Genomic DNA, 18,842 nt, shown 5'->3' on the forward strand with positions numbered 1-18,842 from the left:
TCCCCACCAGCACCAGTCAAGCCTTCAGATGAAACTCTCTAGCCCCAGCGAACATTTTGACAATTCATGAAAGGCTTTGACCCAGGGACACCCAGCTAAGCTCCACTTGGATTCTTGGCCCACAATGAAGTAATAAATGTTCATAGTTTTAATTTGCCAACGTTTAGGGTACTTTGTTGTATAGCAATAGATAATACAGTGTTCATTACTTTTAGAAACTTTCCTTAAATACAGCTTCTAGGGGCGCCTGGGTGGCTCAGTGGGTTAAGCCGCTGCCTTCGGCTCAGGTCATGATCTCAGGGTCCTGGGATCGAGCCCCGCATCGGGCTCTCTGCTCAGTGGGGAGCCTGCTTCTCACTCTCTCTCTGCCTGCCTCTCTGCCTGCTTGTGTTCTCTGTCTCTGTGTCTAATAAATAAATAAAATCTAAAAATAAATAAATAAATAAATACAGCTTCTATCAGTGAAAGACCTCTCAACGTGTAAATCCATATTCAGGTGACAAAAGTGTAAGGCATTTTTAAAGTGACTTTGGTTGGCCAAGCATTTGTAAAAGCCATATGCCAATATTGGATTTTCTGTAAGTTCAGAGTGTTAATCACCCTTCTATTTTGTTTTTCAGATTTGTCACTTTGAGTTTGTCTCTGATCGTTGATCGTATTTTTTTTGGTCAAGTAAGTAAAAATACATTAAGCTAATAGCTATTTTTAATCTAACCATTTATTACACTAAAAACTCAACCTGACCTATTAATCTGTGAATATTTGGGAACACAGGCAAGTCACTTTTTAAAAATTTTATGGGATACATTGAAAAAAAAAACTATTGGCATATGCCTTTCATTCAATTTGCTGTGTTTTCTATAAAACGGAATTATATATTCATAGTTGAAGTTAAAAGGAGTCCCATTTTATGGCATTTTTGTCAAGTTTGTACAATTTAGTCAGGTTTGTTACAAAGGTTACATTTTTAAGCTTTAATTGAACTCAATCATTCAGAATTCCAAATTAATCAGAATACTCTCTTCAAGGATTTGATTTGACATTTTAATGTAATGACTGTTGGTTATGGCCTTTGGTTGTTTTTAAGTTCCCTGATTTTAAGTCACTTAGGGGCTCTGGAATCAGGTTGCCACAGTTTGAAACCTGGTGCCTTCGTTATTAGCTATGTGACCTTGGAGAAGTTTCCTTAACTGGAAGTAACTGTGGTACCTGTTTCATAAGGGTGAAGGATTAAATGAGATAATGCATGTAAATGCTTACAATATTGCCTGGCAGAAATGAGCACTTACTGTTAACTGATGTTTTTGCCGAACTGTTGTTGCTGTTGGTGACAATTCAAAAGGTAATGTTCTCAAGGCTTATATTTTAATGTGTGATATCATAAACTATAAAGTTTTTAATATGGGTAACACATATACTCATACAAAACCTATTTTGAAGATCTTCTTTATCATTTACTGTATGTAAAACTTACATTATCAAAATACATACGAACATTTATTCATGATTTCTTGAATTGCAGAAACCTAGTTTTTTTTATAAATTAACAACACATTAAAACTTAGAACATTAAAAATGAATAAAGAATGATTTCATGTTGTAATTAATCAAAATTATTAATATAAAGTATCGTTTGGTTTTTAGACTTCAAGATTCTGCCAAATTCCCTAATGTCGAAGATTCATACTTGGCACTAATATATTTCTATTTTCTTTCCATCAACTATGCCAGTGGACCCTGGTTCAATATAACTTTTTGAAATTTAACGTGCTTCAGAATTTGGGAACATTTTATGGTTCTCATCCATGGCATTGGTACTTTAGTCAAGGATTTCCAGCTGTCTTGGGTACTCACTTACCCTTCTTTATTCATGGCTGCTTTCTGGCCCCAAAGAGGTACCGAATACTTTTGGTAACTGTGCTATGGACACTGCTAGTTTATAGGTAAGATTTTATTTGTTCAAGTAATTAATTTATTTAATGTTACCAAGAATTCAAATTAAATTCTTCAAAAAGTAAACTGTTTATCTTCTGGATATGTATTGACTCTTATGATTTATTACTGGAGATTATTTAGCAGATAGAAAAGGTAATAATTATGCTGATGCTCAGAATGAATACTTCTGATATGTATAGTTTGCTTGACAAGCATTACATTCAGTTTTCAAGGAGTTGAAAAAACTTCATTTGCTCTTAAAATTTGAAACTACCAAAATTTTAAGTATTGAAGGACTAGAAAAATATTTTTAAATGAAAATGTATGTATCTTTATTCCAAATTTGAGTAATATGACTTAATTGGGTTGGTAACAGAAATCTTTTTTAGAATGTAATTGTACTTTAGAATTTCACATTGACCTCAAATATTAGTATTACTTTTAACACTTCATCACCTTTTAACTAAAAAATAATGAGACTGCATCCTGAAGCAGGAAATTCAGTCTCAGTATTTAGAAAAACAGATTAATATTTCATTTTAAATATATTTACTTCTCAAGTTGTTGTGTAATTCTCTTAATATCTTTTTTTTATTATAGCATGTTGAGCCACAAAGAATTCAGGTTTATCTATCCAGTTTTACCATTTTGTATGGTGTTCTGTGGTAAGTATTTTTGTTTAATATAGAAAAAGTTGCATTTATGTAGAAATAGGTTAGATAATAAATTTTCCTTAAACACTAAAATACGTTTTCAACTAAACTAAATGAGTTGCTATTTAATTACAAGGTAGACTACTCCAGTATTCTTTTTACTGCCTAAATATACTTTTTCCTATGTCCTAAAATGTGATATAAAAACATAAGGATTTAATATCCAAAGGTGTTGGTGTTTCTGGCTGTAGGACTCTTTTATTCTAAAGTAATGAAATGTCTATTTTATAATAGCATTTTGTTTATGATTAAACTATGGAATTCTTCATTTGACAAATGAAAAATATATTTACAGCTGTTGAAACTACTTTTTAATGCTTCTTCATACACATCTACCACTTTAAGATTCACTCTAATGCATACGCAATTTTTAAAGTGATCCATGCCTCTGATTTTATTTTTGGCTTTTTCTCCATTTTTCCACTAGGTCTTTTGGAATAATTTTTTTTTTTACATGTGACTTCTACAAAGTCTTATAGCACTGATCTCTGGAGAAAGTGAATTTTTACATTGGTTGGTTTGGAAAAAATATGAATTGAAACTTTATTAACTTCAAGTTTAATTCAGAATAAATGACTTGGCTTCCCTCAAATATTAAAAAAAAAAATCACTACTGGGGAGGGAAGAAATAAGTATACAATGGAGACTGGAGGCTGGAAAAAACTAGGGAGTTAATGATATCAAACTTTTGACCTAAAAAAACAACAAAACACCAAACCATCCACTGGGTTAAGCAGCCAGCTTTGATCAAGTATACACTATCTCAGCTATATGTACTGTCTCCAACTGAGATACAAACATAATTTATATACAAATACATATATAATTTATATACACACATATATAACTTATATATGTATACACACATACATCCAAATATTTGACACATCTGAATTACTGAAACCAAAGTTCATTTGTGTTATGACTTTATAGTCTCACTTCATATATAGATGCAGGCACAAATTATAGGCATTGAACAGCTATTTGTCAAGTCTTAAGAATAGTGGGCGGATTCATCAGAGCAAATCTGCACATCTGCTCATGAATCACTATTCAGATTTAAAATTTTTCTTTACCACCACTTGAGCTGTAGTTGAGTTATAATTAAATCAAGTCCAGAAGTCAAATATTTGTGTGTGTTATTCGGTTAGTTTAGGAACTTGGTTTCATTTCATTTTTATAATTTAAGGTTTTTCTAGCATTCCACTTCTGTGCCATGTCTTTACAGAGTGTTTTAGAGAAAGACTGGGTTGTCTGAATCCTCATTCCCAGTCCAAAAGAATGAATCTTTTAAGTGGCACATTCTTGGTAACCTGTTTCCAATTCCAAAGATTGAGATAAAATGCTGATGAGGTTTGAAGAGGATCTCCTTCTAATGAACAAGAATCAGCATTTGTTCCATATTTTGTCCACTCAGAAGGATCCCTAAAACTGGGAACTAGCAAAACCCCTCATTTTCTCAAAGAATGTGATCCCTCCTTTGGACACATTCCTAAGGTCCTTGAATTGGACCTGAAGAGACTTGTATTCCCACTAAGAGTCCATAGTGAGCTCACCAGGACATTAGTCTTTGGATGTTCAGGAGCAATGTCAGATAAGAGTTCTTTTCAGAATTGTTCTAAATGGCCTAATTTGTGTCTTTTCTAACTATATGAAATCTTGAGTTATACTGTACCTCAAATCTCAAGTTTTTATTCTTTTTTTTGGCCTGTTTTAAACACCTGATTTTTAGATAAACATAACAACTCAGCCAGCAATTTCTTTATAATAGACACCTTTAAAACTCATTGGCTTAGAACTTACTATGTCTGTAGTTGTCTCACTATCACTTCCACCACATTCTTTTGGTCAAAGCAAGTCGCAAAGCCAGACCAGATTCAAGAGATGAGAAAGAAACTTCAAGCTCAGGTAGAGATTGGACATGAAGAGTGATAACTGCAGCCATTTTTTCAATCAACAGTAACTTCTCTTGCCTAATTTGAATTTCCCTCAGTTCTATCCAGAACAGGACTAACTCTGAGAAACATACCTTCTGTAATTGGCTCTGATCCTTAGTGAACTGTATAGCCTTGTGCCTCTGTTTCCTTATCTGTAAAAGAAAGGTGCCATTGGTCTAGTAGGATTGATATTTTTAGTTGAACCTCTTGTAATTTGCGCTGATGAGGTTTCCAACACCTGCTACTAATTTTAGGTTGGGTATCTGCTTCATCTGTTTTTATCACAGTGGCCAACACAGACTTGCTAGTCTGTTTCTCCATACACTAATTGTTTTATCAAAACTGCACATGCACGTTATTTGAAAAGCCATTTCATACGTTTGTTTTAAAACAAACAAACAAACAAACAAACAAAAAAAACAATGGTTTCCCGCCCTCCTTCCAATTCTTCTCTTCAGAGGCACCTACACTCTTTCAGGTGGTTATTTTGATAATTTATCTCTTTAAATAAAATGGTAATAAAGCCCTAAAACATCTTGTTTGGGGCATTTCTTAGGACTTCTATGAAAATAGCTTTATTTCCTTAGTGAAGTAGCAACATAAAATTCTTCCTGATATCTCTGTGCCCAATATTCTCCTTACTGTTCGTAATAGTTCCAGGTTTCTCTTCCCCAGGCCCATTCTCCTGTATGTTCCATCACAGAATTAAACCACTTTTTTTTTCATGTAAATGCTGAATTAAGTTAACTGAACAGCTTTCCCAGAGAAACTTCTCTGATTGGTAAGACTTGGTAGAGATCTTTTCCTTGGGCTTTTAGATTGGATTTTCTGTCAAGTCTTGTCAAAACAAGGGTGCACCCTTCCTACCCCTGTGTTTGATGGGATCAGTAATGTACAGCCCTTAACTTTCGCATCCACTCCGTTCCAATGAACCTTACCTTGGTAAGAAGGAACTGATCAGTCCTTAAAAATACATTGTAATAGGAAGTATCCAAAACTTAAAAAGTAACTGTGTGTATCAAGATAAATCATAGGATGATTAGGATATATGGCTGAGTAAAGAAGGAACCAACTCATGTAGGGTCTTCTTATATACTCAAGTTTTTAGATTTTATTCTGGAGAAGAGTCAGCTGGGACATGATGGATTTAAAACTTTTAACAGTGATCTGATAGTGACTGGATAAGAACCCAGTGTGTTTGTTATAAAAATAAACTCCTGGGCGCCTGGGTGGCTCAGTGGGTTAAGCCGCTGCTGCCTTCGGCTCAGGTCATGATCTCAGGGTCCTGGGATCAAGGCCCGCATCGGGCTCTCTGCTGAGCAGAGAGCCTGCTTCCCTCTCTCTCTCTCTGCCTGCCTCTCTATCTACTTGGGATTTCTCTCTGTCAAATAAATAAATAAAATCTTTAAAAAAAAAATTAAAAAAATAAAAATAAAAATAAACTCCTGGTATAAAAAGAAAAAAACCCTATAGTGTCATCCTCTAATCATCTGGTTCCATTTCCCAGAGATAATTATCAGTCTTATAAATTCCTAAGAACTTCCTCTTTTATGTATCTTTTTGTTGGCATAGGTAACAGGAGCAAATTAAATATTCTGGGATGTTATTTAGCTTGAGTTAGAGTTACTGTGGTAGCGTGCTCTTATTCAGTCCTCATTTCCCACAATTTTAGTAACCTGCACCAACCAAGATCCAGAAGCAGATGATCCCCTTTCTGACCTATCCTCAGGTCAGTAGTAGTCTAACACCACATCACAATGCCTCCGTCATTTGCCATACTTCATCTTATCACATAGGCATTTTTATCGTCTCATATCATCGCAAGGAAGATGGCTACAGTACAATAAGAAATGTTGTGACCACATTCTTTTAACTTTTATTACAGCCTACTGTTACAATTATAACTATTAATAGTAATAGTAACTAATAGTAATAGTAATACAGCTATTAATAGCTGTTACTATTAAGCTGCTATATAGCTGTTAAGAGTATAGGGTTCTTACTACTGGCAGTTTTAGGCATCCCCCAGGGGTCTTGGAATGTATCCCCTGCAGAGAAGGGAGGACTGCTGTATGTGAAGTGAAGGTGTGTGAATTCCTATGAACCCAGGTTCATAGGAGGTCTTTGTTCTCTTGGGAATTACATGAGGCCAAAAGATCTCCCTAAGTGGTTTACAGAACAGAAGAAAACTTGTGTTCACAGAATCTTCAGTAATTGGGAGAGGGGTCTCACATTTCAGGTTAGATGATGCTTACATTACAGTGTGCTGCCTATCCCATTCTGAAGCTTGCTCATTCTAGGGTGGATCCTTGCAGTGAGAATTGCATCTGCATTATTATTTGTACATACAGTTATGTAGACTTGGTAGACAGCAGCTACAGGATCTTGTTACCTTTTTTAAATACTGAAGAAACCATACTGCTTCCCTGTAAGTAAACTGTGAATCCTAAGCTTCTCTTGTGGCACAGACTAGCACTGCAGCTGTAATGTATTTCCATCTCTCCCTTTAACAGCTCCAGTTTCTGCAATTCTCTGGAGAATGTTCAGTGTCAGACAGTTTGAAATCCCTGGAAGTCTTCAAATCCAAGTCTGTTCAACTGTTCCTTCTTTCCTCCTCTTCCCAGCATTTTCTGTGTCTTTTTTCCCCAAATAATAGGGAGATTCAGTTCTCTCTGAAAAGATCCATCCTACTATCACCACAAAGAAAATATAAAATAAAAGCATTACCTAATTTAAGACTCCATCGTACTGAACCAGATGGAAATACAAGCACATTTTCTTCCAGCATTCTACCCAAAATGCCATTTTTACAGCATTTACCACCGTGCACTCCAGTTTTAGATCAGTCACCATACCACTGTATCCCTAATGCCCATTTTTAAAAAAGCTTTCAAGGAACATTTAGTGAGTGAAGACTGTGGATGAGTGAACATTTCACAAATGCAACCTGAAGAGGTAACACTTCATTTGAATATTCCTGAGGGCAAGTTGTCTTCTAAAGTGGCTTGTCAGGATAGGCTTTAATGTAGATTTTTGTAATCTGAGGCCACTAGGTATATTTAGTTTTTTCCCATCTACTCAGGAAAGCACAGCTCTTAAGCTTGCTGGTCTATTAGTTCTGTGACTAGAATTATTACAGATAAGAGAACTCCTGGAATCCTATTTCAATTCTAATAAAACTCAAATAGTTCTCAAACTTTAGTAGGTTCCTTATTTTACCATAGCAAACATAAATTTAGATATATTGTACATGTCGGTTTAGTTTTCTTGATCTTCCTACATTTTTTACCACACTTTTTAAAATGTGCTTTGGCTAATCAGCTATTTCTAGTAGTAGTAACGAGAGAGATGTGTGATATTCCAACTAATGAAAAGAATGAACTATAGGTAATGATATCTAAAACATTTCCTAGAGGAATGAAATTCTAAGATTTCTTGGCCAAATTTGGTTCGGCTATCAAGTAAGTGGCAGGTGTCAGATATCTTGGAATAGATGAAGTTATTTTATTATTTTCAATTATATATTACTTATGTACAATATATTATTTATAATCTTCAAAGCAATGAATAGAAATAAAAGAAAAGCGATAAAGGCACCATACCTAATTAAGATATATTTAAGTATACAACAAAAGGTATCTTTAGTTTTTCCTAAACTGAATGTTAATATATACTTTTTAAATTTATGACAATGGTAAGTTGAAAGAATGAGTGTCTTCAGACAATGTGAAGTGTTATGCCTCAATAATGGCTCTGTGATTAAAGGAGTGAGACTGATACAAAGCGAAGGTCAAGCAAAGCTTTATTTCTTGCCAAGCATCAAGAATCAGACCTGCCGTCAAATAGACGGGTCAGGGCCGCCCCTTACAGAGAGGACCACCCCTCCCTGCTTTCCAGACTAACTTGTATGGAGCAAAGGCCATGTGGTTGGACCTGGCCACACACAGGTGGCTGATTGAATTACAATTCACCCCACAGTAGCCATAGAAACTAGCCCACCACCTTGGTAGCTAGAAGACAGTAAGCGCCCCCACTGACTGGATGACTCCACCTGGCCTGACCCACCCTTGTATTTGAGCTTTCTTACCTGAGGCTGGTTTCCAGGACTTGTTTTTAAGTAAGTCCCCTGGGGGAAAGGGAGCAGGGACAGTTTAAGGGTTAAAAAACAATGTTATTGTTTAACCTCAATGGAAACCTCTTGTTATAAAATAGGTCCTTACATGAAGTACTAGATGTACTAGAAGTACTCTTGATGTCATGACTCATGTTCAAATCAAGTAAATTACAGGTCTTAATTTACTCCTGTTTTTGAAATAGTCCCTCCTAGGCCAACTTCATGTTAGTGTCCTTAAATGGGAACAGTTCAAAATTAATTTCATGTTATTTTCAGTGATTGAGCCAACCTAAAACAGCTGAAGCAGTCAATTAGGTGATGATCATGGAAAACAGTGCCTTAGCCCTGGTGGGAATTAGTGCTAAAATTCCAGGCAAGCCACAGACTGGATCCTGGATACCCAAATTCCATGAAATTCCATGAAAACAGTATATGTGGGGTCTGAATAAAATGTCAAGTTCATTAATAAGCTCATTCTTTTCGAATGCAAAGGCCTGTTTTTTAAAGGGTATTTTCAATAGATCCTTATATGCTCATTATCAGTGGCTACTGCTGGGGAGGAGGACTATAGGAAGGGGATGGGAGACTTTTACTTTTCATTTATTCTATTCTGCTTGGGGGTTTTGCCACATGCAAGAATAACTTTTACAAATTTAAAAATAAGCTGTTCAACATCTCCAAATTGCCCAACACTATAGTAAAAGAAAAGACATACTTCTTTCAGAAGAAGATACCCATGCCACCATACATAGAGTAACTACTGAAAATCTCCCAGTGGTGTATTTTTCTCAGAGGATACTCTGCCACATATGTACACAATCCATTGTTAGCGCTTGGGAGATTAAAGAGAGGAGACAGACAAATGAACTATGTACCAGGATAAGCACTGGACGTACGTTTTTTCCTAATACTTGGGAAAGTTACTGTTACCCCATTTGCAGATGAGGAAAATAATGCTCAGCAAAGTAAAAGAAGACACCTGTGCCAGGGTTAGAATTCAAATCTGGGTCTGTTGGACTTCCTAGCCATTCTTTTTCCTCTATCCTTCCATTCTTTTTTCCAAGAAAAATGTCGAGATCTGAGGACAATGACAGCGAATAGAGAAATTATAAAGATGACCTATTGCTTCTTATTTGTCCATGACATTATTTCAATTTGTGCTACTTCCATTAAGGTTTATAAATGTATTTGCAGTTAACGTTTGCTTAGCTATCCTAAAGCAAGAATGCCAGTATTATAGTTCATGTCTGTCTTCATACAGGGTACTCACTAAACCACCTGAAAACATGGAAGAAACCAGCTCTCAGCTTCCTGTTTTTATCGAATATGCTCCTTGCCCTCTATACTGGTTTAGTTCATCAACGAGGTACTCTTGATGTCATGACTCATGTTCAAGAACTCTGTTACAATAAACCAAATAAATCTTCAGCTTCAGTATTTATAATGATGCCTTGCCACTCTACTCCTTATTATAGGTAATAGAAGTTGTTCCACTACATGCTATTAAGAAAATGAAACTACTTAAAAATTCCTTTCAGATTCCTGAGTTTACTTGATAACTCATCAAATGACTAAGAAATCTGAAACTTTATCCATATTCACTAAATTTTAAAAGCCATTTAAACTATGTCAATGAAAATCATATACAACTTTTAAGTAAGCTTTATTTTAAAAATGTGACATATTTAAATGATCTACTATAAATGTAATATAAAATATTTTGTAGATCATTTGAAGGTAACCATAGTAAAATTGTTATCATTGAGCTTACTATAAATCTTTGTAATACATCTTCCATTTTTAAAACTTTGAATTAATCTCAAAACACTAGATTCTACTCCAGATTTACTGCTGGACTGCTGCCCTGGTCTTATACTAGTCTTTTTAAATCTCTCTTTATATTAGTTGTCTCACCTATAAAAATTAGGAAATTCAATTAGATGATACTCTAATGCCTGAATTACATATTTCTGAGAAATGCAACACTAAAACTGCCTTAACTATGCAGGACATTTAAAAAGAAATCCATTTGGGCCTGTGCTTCCAGTTGCCTACTAACAGAACATGGGCAAAGCAAATTGCTTTCCTTTAAAAAGCTCTACATCTACTTAGCCTGGCTTTAAACAGTCTGAAGTTAAATTTCCATGTGCACATTAACTACAACTAACATTAACATCAACTAACTATCAAAGCTGCTATCATTTTAAGATAATTTTGGAGTACTCAACTGAATCATTAATGCCAATCATTAAAACATAATTAGAGAGTTGGGACTGCCTAGCAAAAGCCACAGGTTAGATGTAAGACCCAAGTATCCCTTCAAATTGAGGTTCACCTCCTATATAAAAAAAACTAGAGGTGAGAGTGGGATATTCTCTCTCCCTCTGTGCTCACATTAGCAGTAACACTGCAGAGAACAGGAATTCTAGAGGCATAGAGATGCTTTCCATACATGGCTGTATAGTTGATATTTTAGGTTTTGAGTAGTTCACCAAGTTCTCCTCTTATATTTTTCAAACTGCACAATGCAGCAAAAAAAGTCTCCTTCAGAGTAGAAGACTTACAACTTTTCTTGTCTTGTTTTGGTTTTCTCCCTGAAGCAAGACCTTCCTCTCCTAAATTATACAAGCCATGAAGTGTTAGGTCTTGTGTAAATTTACTCTGTATGCAGTTCATAGATAACATAAACCTTTATCACGTGTTTATTTTTCCTTAGGCAATTACAAACATGGCTTTTGCAGGACCCAAGTAACTGGCTTAAATTGTCATAATTCCATCAATCCATCTTTTTTACACACAGTCTAGTCTTTCTATGCCACAATAAAACCATTACTCAGTGAACATATGTTGCTCTCTATTACTAAATCTTATTTATATAAATACAGAACAACAACAACAACAAAAAAAAAACCCACACAGCAACAACTTATTTAAGGATGTGAAAGGGAAGAGAGCAAGAATCCTTTCTTGTTCATGAAGTTTTCTACCTTGCCAGTTAAGCCCATGGGGAATTGTTCTCTTATTAAGAAGTCACCCACTTCATCCCAAAGGCCCCTTCCATTCCTGGAAAAGCATACTGATGTTGGAGAATTCGAAGTCTCCCACACTGATGACTTACTATCCCACCTTCAAGTGGAGTTTCATGCTTTAGTTTGGACTTGAAGGTTATGCTGCTGCTGCATAGGCACATGGTATAACAATCCTATTGTCCATCTTTGAGAAAACTATATTAAAATCTTGCTTCTTCACCTTAATGGGACTCAGCGGAGATTTAGGCTTCACATTTTGTTATGTGAACATGGTAGGTCTTGAGAGTAATTGTTAAACTTTCACCCTTTTTAACTTCTTGTAACTATTATGGTAACTTTTTCTTCACAGCCACGTCCACTACCCACTTCCAATGAGATTTCTCCAATGTTCCCCAGACCTGACTGGAAAAAGTCAGTACCTTGACGAAGCAGATATATTCTATCTGAATCCCTTAAACTGGCTAGATAAAGAGTTTCACAATGATTCAACATTGCCTACTCACTTGATCATCTTCAGCATTTTAGAGAAGGTAAGGTAATATGAAAAAGGGGAAAAGTCACTATTTTACCTCTGGTTTAGCTCTTGGGTAAACAGACAACTTTTTTATGGTCTCTTTCAAGCCCCATATTTTGTAATTGGATCTTTCCTCTGGTCAAAATCCATCCCAGTTCTATAACTATCAAGATATATATGTTACTTATCGTGAGTTAATTCTTTTATTAAGAAATTATATTGCTTTGGGGCACCGGGGTAGCACAGTTGGTTAAATGTCTGATTCTTGGTTTCGGCTCAGGCCATAATCTTGTAGTTATGATCCCAGAGTCATGAGACTGAGCCCCGTGCTGGGCTCTGTGGTGAGTTCAGAGTCTGCTTAAGATTCTCTTTCCCTCTCCCTTTGCGCCCCCCATCTGCCTGCATACTCTCTCACTCTCTAAAATTAATTAATTAAAAAAGAAACTATAGTTTTATTAAGAAAAAAAGTGGTAGAGGCGCAAATCAGGTCATTCTAAAGTTCTTGAAACAGTACTCAGAAAATGTAGCCTTTATTTACTTAAACATTTATTTACTTCTAGGAAATAAGCACTTTCCTAATTTCAAGCAACTATGAGAGAACTGCTGTGTTCTTCCACACTCACTTGCCAGAAGGTCGAACTGGAAGTCACATATATGTCTATGAACGGAAATTAAAAGGGACATTCAACAGAAGATGAAATTCTGAACTGTGTTTAAGTCTTTCCTAAAGCGGTGCCTGGGTAGCTCAGATGTTAAGCGGCAGCCTTCAGCTGATCCCAGGGTCCTGGGATCGAGCCCCGCATTGGGCTCCTGGCTCTGCTGGGAAGCCTGCTTCTCCCTCTCCTACTCCCCCTGCTTGTGTTCCCTCTCTTGCTGTCTCTCTGTCAAATAAATAAATAAAATCTAAAAAAAAAAAAAACAAACTTTCCTAAAGAAACACACATTGCTGGGTAGAGATACTCAGATGCTGCATAAATATGCCTGTAAACACTGGGTAAGATTCGTGGAACTAGCAAAAACCACTGGAATTGCTTTACCAAATATTACTACTGAGGAAATGTATGAATAAATATCACAAAGTATAAAAATTTTAATACAAATACCAGATTTTAAATAAAGACCTTTAGTTTTCCTCATTGGTGTAGTTTTATTGTTTCTCCCACAATATTCAGATGTGCAAGAAATTTCACAAGAGAACAAGTCAGCAAGCTCATAGGAAGGCAGCATATTCTTCACAAGTCAACGGGCTCTTGAACCCACAAAAAGACAAGAAGCAAGTGTAAGATTATAAAATGTTAAAAGATGAAATTCCATCACAACATATTTTTTTCAAGCTCTACTGCAAATTTAACACAAATGTCAGTGTTAATTACACTTTGTCATAGGATTTGAGCTTGCTTTAAGCTCATACACTGAAAGGAAGACATTTCATGCACAAAATATGTTGCATGCCCAGCTTCCTTAAAACTACAGTTGAACATTTCCAGTGCCAAAAAAAAATTCAGCAAAGCTAAACTACAAGGAAAATGCAAGTTAGTAAGCTTTTACTTGATGCTTCTGAGTAATAAAGTCATCAAACTGATACTTAGAAATGACAGAAAGACATTATCTTGATAATTTCATTTTAGTTTCAACACCAAACATTGTAGAAAGCATCCATGTTTCTGTTACCATTTTCTAATTTAACTTAATCATGATGATCAGTATTTAGGGTCAAAAGGTAACTGCCCCAATTCTATTTCAAGATTTGCCATGTGTCTTCCATTAGTGCGACCATATTTATGCCATTTACCTTCCCTTTTATAAGGTTGTGGCTGAGGGTGCTTCTGCTCTTGTTTTCGATGCCTGGAGTTTTCAATATTTACCATACGTTGCTTTTTATCTGGTCGACTGAAAGCAGTAAACACATTTTTCATCTATGTTAGAGTTAAATTTAAACAAGACACAATCTTAATGTTTTTCTCCATTAATCTATTATCTGAACACTCTGAAAAAGGATGTTAAATTAATCTGAAGTATAATCCTAACACAACCATACCAAAAAGATTCAGTATTATACTTTCATCCTACAGGGAAAAAAAAAAAAAAAAGACATACTATAGTGGTAAAAAGGGGAAATACTCAACAGATAAATAGAAATGTGACAATAAAATAATGAGATGTGTTTCCATTTTTTCTCCTCTAGTTCAAAATCAATCTCTTCCCAGTGGCTTCATCCCTTACATGTATGTATAGATATCTTACAAACTGAAGAATATGTATACATCTCTTACAAACTAAAAGTTTCTTTTTCTATAGCCACAGCCCAAGGTATGTATCTACTGCTTTCCTCAAACTCCGTATGATCAGGCTACTTCTGTCACTACTTCACTGAAACAGTCCATAATGCCATTCACAACCATGAAATCCAGCCTCCTCTTTGTTTAAAGCATTTGAGACATGTATATATACTCCTTTCACTTGAGATGATCTTTGGACTTTCTTGTATTCTCAAGCCTTCTTTCTCTACAACCCCATACGTGTTAGTGTGCCCCAGGAGTCTGAAAATACCACCCCAGCCTAGATGATCTACACACACACACACACACACACACACACACAATCTGGGCTAGAAGGAGTCCTATAACTAATGGCCAACTAATTCTTTCAACTTGGCTGTCAACAGATACCTACAAGCACAATTCTCATTTCCAATTCTCCTCACCCAAAACCTCTGGTATCCCTATCTTAGTGATGCCACTATCCAACTAGTGACCCAAACCAGAAATCTGGTATTGTTACTTTCTACTTCTCTTTCACAAGATATACCACCAATTTTACTTATATTGTTCAAATCTGTCTCCTTCCACTCCTATTACCCTAGTTCAGATACTCATCAGCTCATGTCCGTAATTTTTCAAAGACCACCATCTAGCTTTTAGCTTCACTCTTTCCAACCAACATTTCAGACTGTTGTCAGTGATCCAAAATGCAATGAGGCAAGTCTTTTAGCATAAAGAGATCCTTCAGATCTTCACAGAAGATCTGTATCTTTTCATACCCCAGCACTACCTTGCCTCCTTAAAGTGGCATGTCTTCATATCTCCAAATATAGTTCTGAGTAGAATGTCCTGCTCTGCTTAGCAAATTCTCATTTCTCCTTCAATAACCAGTTTAAAGAAGTTCACTTCAAAGACCACCTCACTCCTGAAACTTTCCCAAACATCTCCAGGCTGAGGCCACCACACACAATGTGCCTCCAATACCTCTATTTAATGTCTTATTGTTACCTAACTCTCCAAAAGCTTGTGAGCAGCTTGATGGCAAGAATTTTCCATGTTTTGTCAGGGCAGCCTCACAATGTTTTGCTCATTTAGGCACTATATAGTTAAAGACTAAAGACACCAGAATCAGTCTCATTATTTTATAGACACATTACATTTATTCAAAAAGACATATATAACTAACTCAAAGATTAAAAAATAAAGCTAACATTTGAAGATTAGGCAAGTTTCATGTTACAGAATATAAAGCTGATAAGCAATTGATAGTTATTTTTAGAAATTATGTATATAAAGCACACACATTATAACTTGTGGCTTACTAAGTTTGCCCTACCTTTATGAACAATAATTGTGTAATAACTATATTAAGTATAGTTTAGTTGGTAAGTGGAATAGACAAAGAAGTGGGCCAATCCAAATTGTTACATATGAGCTCTTCTGATTTCAGAGTGAACTCTGTACTGTTCACCCAAGCTTCCCAAAGTGAGTAAATAAATAAAAGACCAAAGAAAAATCATTTCACTTAAGATGATTACCTTTTCATATAAACTAGAATGAAAAGAAACGAGCTAAAATAGGATTTACATATCCTTAACTCATTTTTAAGGCAGAATTTAACCATTTGCTCAAGTCAAACTGATTATATGAAATTTTCAGTTTGTAACGGCTATTAACTTAAAATTGTTATCTTTTGACTTAATTTATTCTAAATTCTCTGGCAATAAGGTACTTTTACAAATTGCACTTTTTTTCTTTACAAAAAGTACTTTAACATTCCAAGATGTTAACATGATTAAATTTGCTACCCAATCTATAAATGTCAAAAGCTATTATAATAACATGGTGCTATGTAAACCGACCTGGGTCCATATGGAGGGGAAAGAGTGTGACCAAAGAAGTGTCTATATATATATCCATCCAACTTCTCAAACACTCCATCATTATCTACTTGATATTCCTTCATGTCTTTAAGATAATCTTTAACATCATTAACAAAGTCAGTGAAGAGCTTCTGATCATGTATAAAGACACCATTTAGGAAAAACTTATTGATGAATTGATCAAGTTCTTTCCAGTGATGAAAACTATCCAGTTTTTCTAATAAATACCTTTCAATTAACTGTCTAAACTCATCTATCCCTACAGGATTCAACATTTTCATATTAAAAAGGTTAATGGATTCCTGTTGAGCACATTCAAATACACCAGAACAAGATTTTCTGAAAGAATCATAATTTTCACTACAGTCATGCTCAGCACTGCACTTCTGTGAATTTGTATTTTTTCTAAATTCTTCAAAGTGAGTTGGCTTTTCTTTCCTTCCCTCTCTTTGCGTAGTAGGGCCTTTATTCTGGTTTTGTGTACGTGCCTTATACTGTGGGTGTAAATATTCACTAAAAACTGTTGATTTTTTCACTGCTTCTTCTTTTGTGGCACCAAATCTTTTATTGCCCTTTTCATCGAAGATATTCTTGGTGGTATCTTTGAAATGCCTGAAAGTGGATTTAACTGAATCTGAAAATTTTTTCAGATTTTCTTTCACAGCTTCTTTTGCCTGTTTAATTTTTTCTTTATGATGCCTCACAAACTCCTTGGTAGAATTCTTCATGGCATCAAATGTTTCCTTAACTGAACCCAAAAACGTTTCCTTTGATTTATTTTTAGCCCTGTGGTTTCCTCTGCTCCCTTTCTTTTTTCCATCGGTTTCTTGTTTTGCATTTTGATCTTTTGCCTCAATATATAGTCTTTCCCACAAATCAGAACGCTGCTGTTCAAAGGTTAGCTTCTGCTCCAGTTCAGTGAGTCTTTCCCGTAGGACTTCTATTTCCTTTTTTTCAGTCAATACATTGGGAGAGTCTGGGTTGCCGTATGACTCACTAGAGCTTAACTGCTGGAGTTCCACCTTTAAAGCCATAGTTACTAGTCGTTCTCTCTCCAGTTCCGTCCTTAGAGTCTTTGCTTCTGCCAAAAGAGTTTCCCTCTGATTAAGGAAGCTGTGTGTCTTCAGCTTTTCTTCTTCCAGATGCTGCTTAAGTTTCTGATTTTCTGTAACTAATTCAGTACCTGTTCCTTTATCTTCCAATATCCTAATCTGTTCTCTTAGTTTCCTTAACTCTTCCTGTAATAAAGATAAGGCTTTTTCTTCCTTCTCCAGAGATATTCTTAAATGCTGATTTTCTGTATCAAGGTTCTTTTTCTGAGTTTCAAAAGCCATCTTCTCTTCTTCAGTAAGGGCCCAACATCTTGCAAGATTTTCCTTCAAAGACTAAGTTTTTTGAAAGAGAAGAAAAATGTCAAATGCTTTATTTAAAAGTTCAATTCAGATCTTCAAAACATAACCCTAGGTAACCAATACTCATAACATTTTTAGTATCTTCTTCTGCAGAGACTATCTTTTATGCAGTATATATATTTATATTTATAGAGTGTATACATATATGTATTTCAATACATAAAAGTCAGAAAATACAAGGTTAATTTCTAAAAATAGAGCTAGGGATACTTCTCATTAGTGTTTATTAGTGACTAATGATTATTTCCCATATAATCATATGAAAGACTAATGGTTTCTCGGCCCACCTACAAGTCAGGAGAAAAGGAGACTGGTCTATCTTTGGACAACAGAACTCCAATCTCTCCTGAGAAGTCTCCTAAAGAGAATTTAGGCAGGACTAAAGGCTTCTCTGACCCTTGGGTGAAGGAGATGATCTTTTATAAAAGGGAAAATTATAGCTAGAGATGACTTGAGGATTTAAAAAATTCTATTTATATTCTCTGCACTCTTTGAAAGGAAAACATTTCAACAATCTTAGTCCTATATGAAGTATCTTCACCCTGTGCAAATTTACATCCCAAAGTAAGTTCAGGTAAGTCCTCCTAGTTCTCTCAGCACTTCTAGAGGACTCAATCTTGGTAACATTTATAACTAATTTCTCCAATTTCAAATCATCTTCTGAAGAGACTATCACCAGATTAGCAATATAACTCTGAAATCAGCACCCTTGAAAGAGAGGAAACCATGTTCAATTAGGTTTACGATATTTTGCTGCATTTCAAAGTACTCTTGAATATCTTTTTCAACTATGTATTAGAAACAAAATTTCACAAAAACAGCAAGAAACTAAACAACTAAACAAGCTTAAATAGGCTAATAGAGCATTATCCAGTCAGTTAAAATACCTTATAGATAAATCAGCAAATGATAAAATTTTGCTTAATTTAAGACCTTACCATTATCCCATTTGAATCAGACCAGAAAATCAGATATACAGAAACAAAAGAAAAATGTCCTTTAGGAGAATGATAGTATTTCCACTTGAAAAATAACTAACTGAAA

The 18,842-nt window shown here is 35.3% G+C and overlaps 2 protein-coding genes across 11 annotated transcripts in view; one reads left to right on the forward strand and one right to left on the reverse strand.

The window, feature by feature from the left end:
- Positions 1–13,051, forward strand: part of PIGB (phosphatidylinositol glycan anchor biosynthesis class B) — a 40,524-nt gene extending 27,473 nt beyond the window's left edge. For all 5 annotated transcript variants that reach the window (XM_032342625.1, XM_032342627.1, XM_032342626.1 and 2 more), the window contains 6 exons: positions 621–672; positions 1,732–1,943; positions 2,536–2,600; positions 9,961–10,174; positions 12,078–12,258; positions 12,803–13,051. In XM_032342625.1, the coding sequence (XP_032198516.1) occupies positions 621–672; positions 1,732–1,943; positions 2,536–2,600; positions 9,961–10,174; positions 12,078–12,258; positions 12,803–12,940 (862 nt within the window). In that variant the 3' untranslated portion in view covers positions 12,941–13,051. The remainder of the gene's footprint in view (positions 1–620; positions 673–1,731; positions 1,944–2,535; positions 2,601–9,960; positions 10,175–12,077; positions 12,259–12,802) is intronic.
- The window catches only part of CCPG1 (cell cycle progression 1), a 51,118-nt gene continuing 33,983 nt past the window's right edge, over positions 1,708–18,842 (reverse strand). For 4 of the 6 annotated variants that reach the window (XM_032342623.1, XM_032342622.1, XM_032342619.1 and 1 more), the window contains 2 exons: positions 16,366–17,771; positions 13,365–14,132 (listed from right to left, as the gene is read on the reverse strand). In XM_032342623.1, the coding sequence (XP_032198514.1) occupies positions 13,943–14,132; positions 16,366–17,771 (1,596 nt within the window). In that variant the 3' untranslated portion in view covers positions 13,365–13,942. Of the gene's footprint in view, positions 4,738–13,364; positions 14,133–16,365; positions 17,772–18,842 lie in introns of those variants that run through there. The other 2 variants (XM_032342620.1, XM_032342621.1) reach the window with 2 other exon arrangements.

This window comes from Mustela erminea, chromosome 5 (assembly GCF_009829155.1).
Source record: "Mustela erminea isolate mMusErm1 chromosome 5, mMusErm1.Pri, whole genome shotgun sequence".
NCBI lineage: Eukaryota > Metazoa > Chordata > Mammalia > Carnivora > Mustelidae > Mustela > Mustela erminea.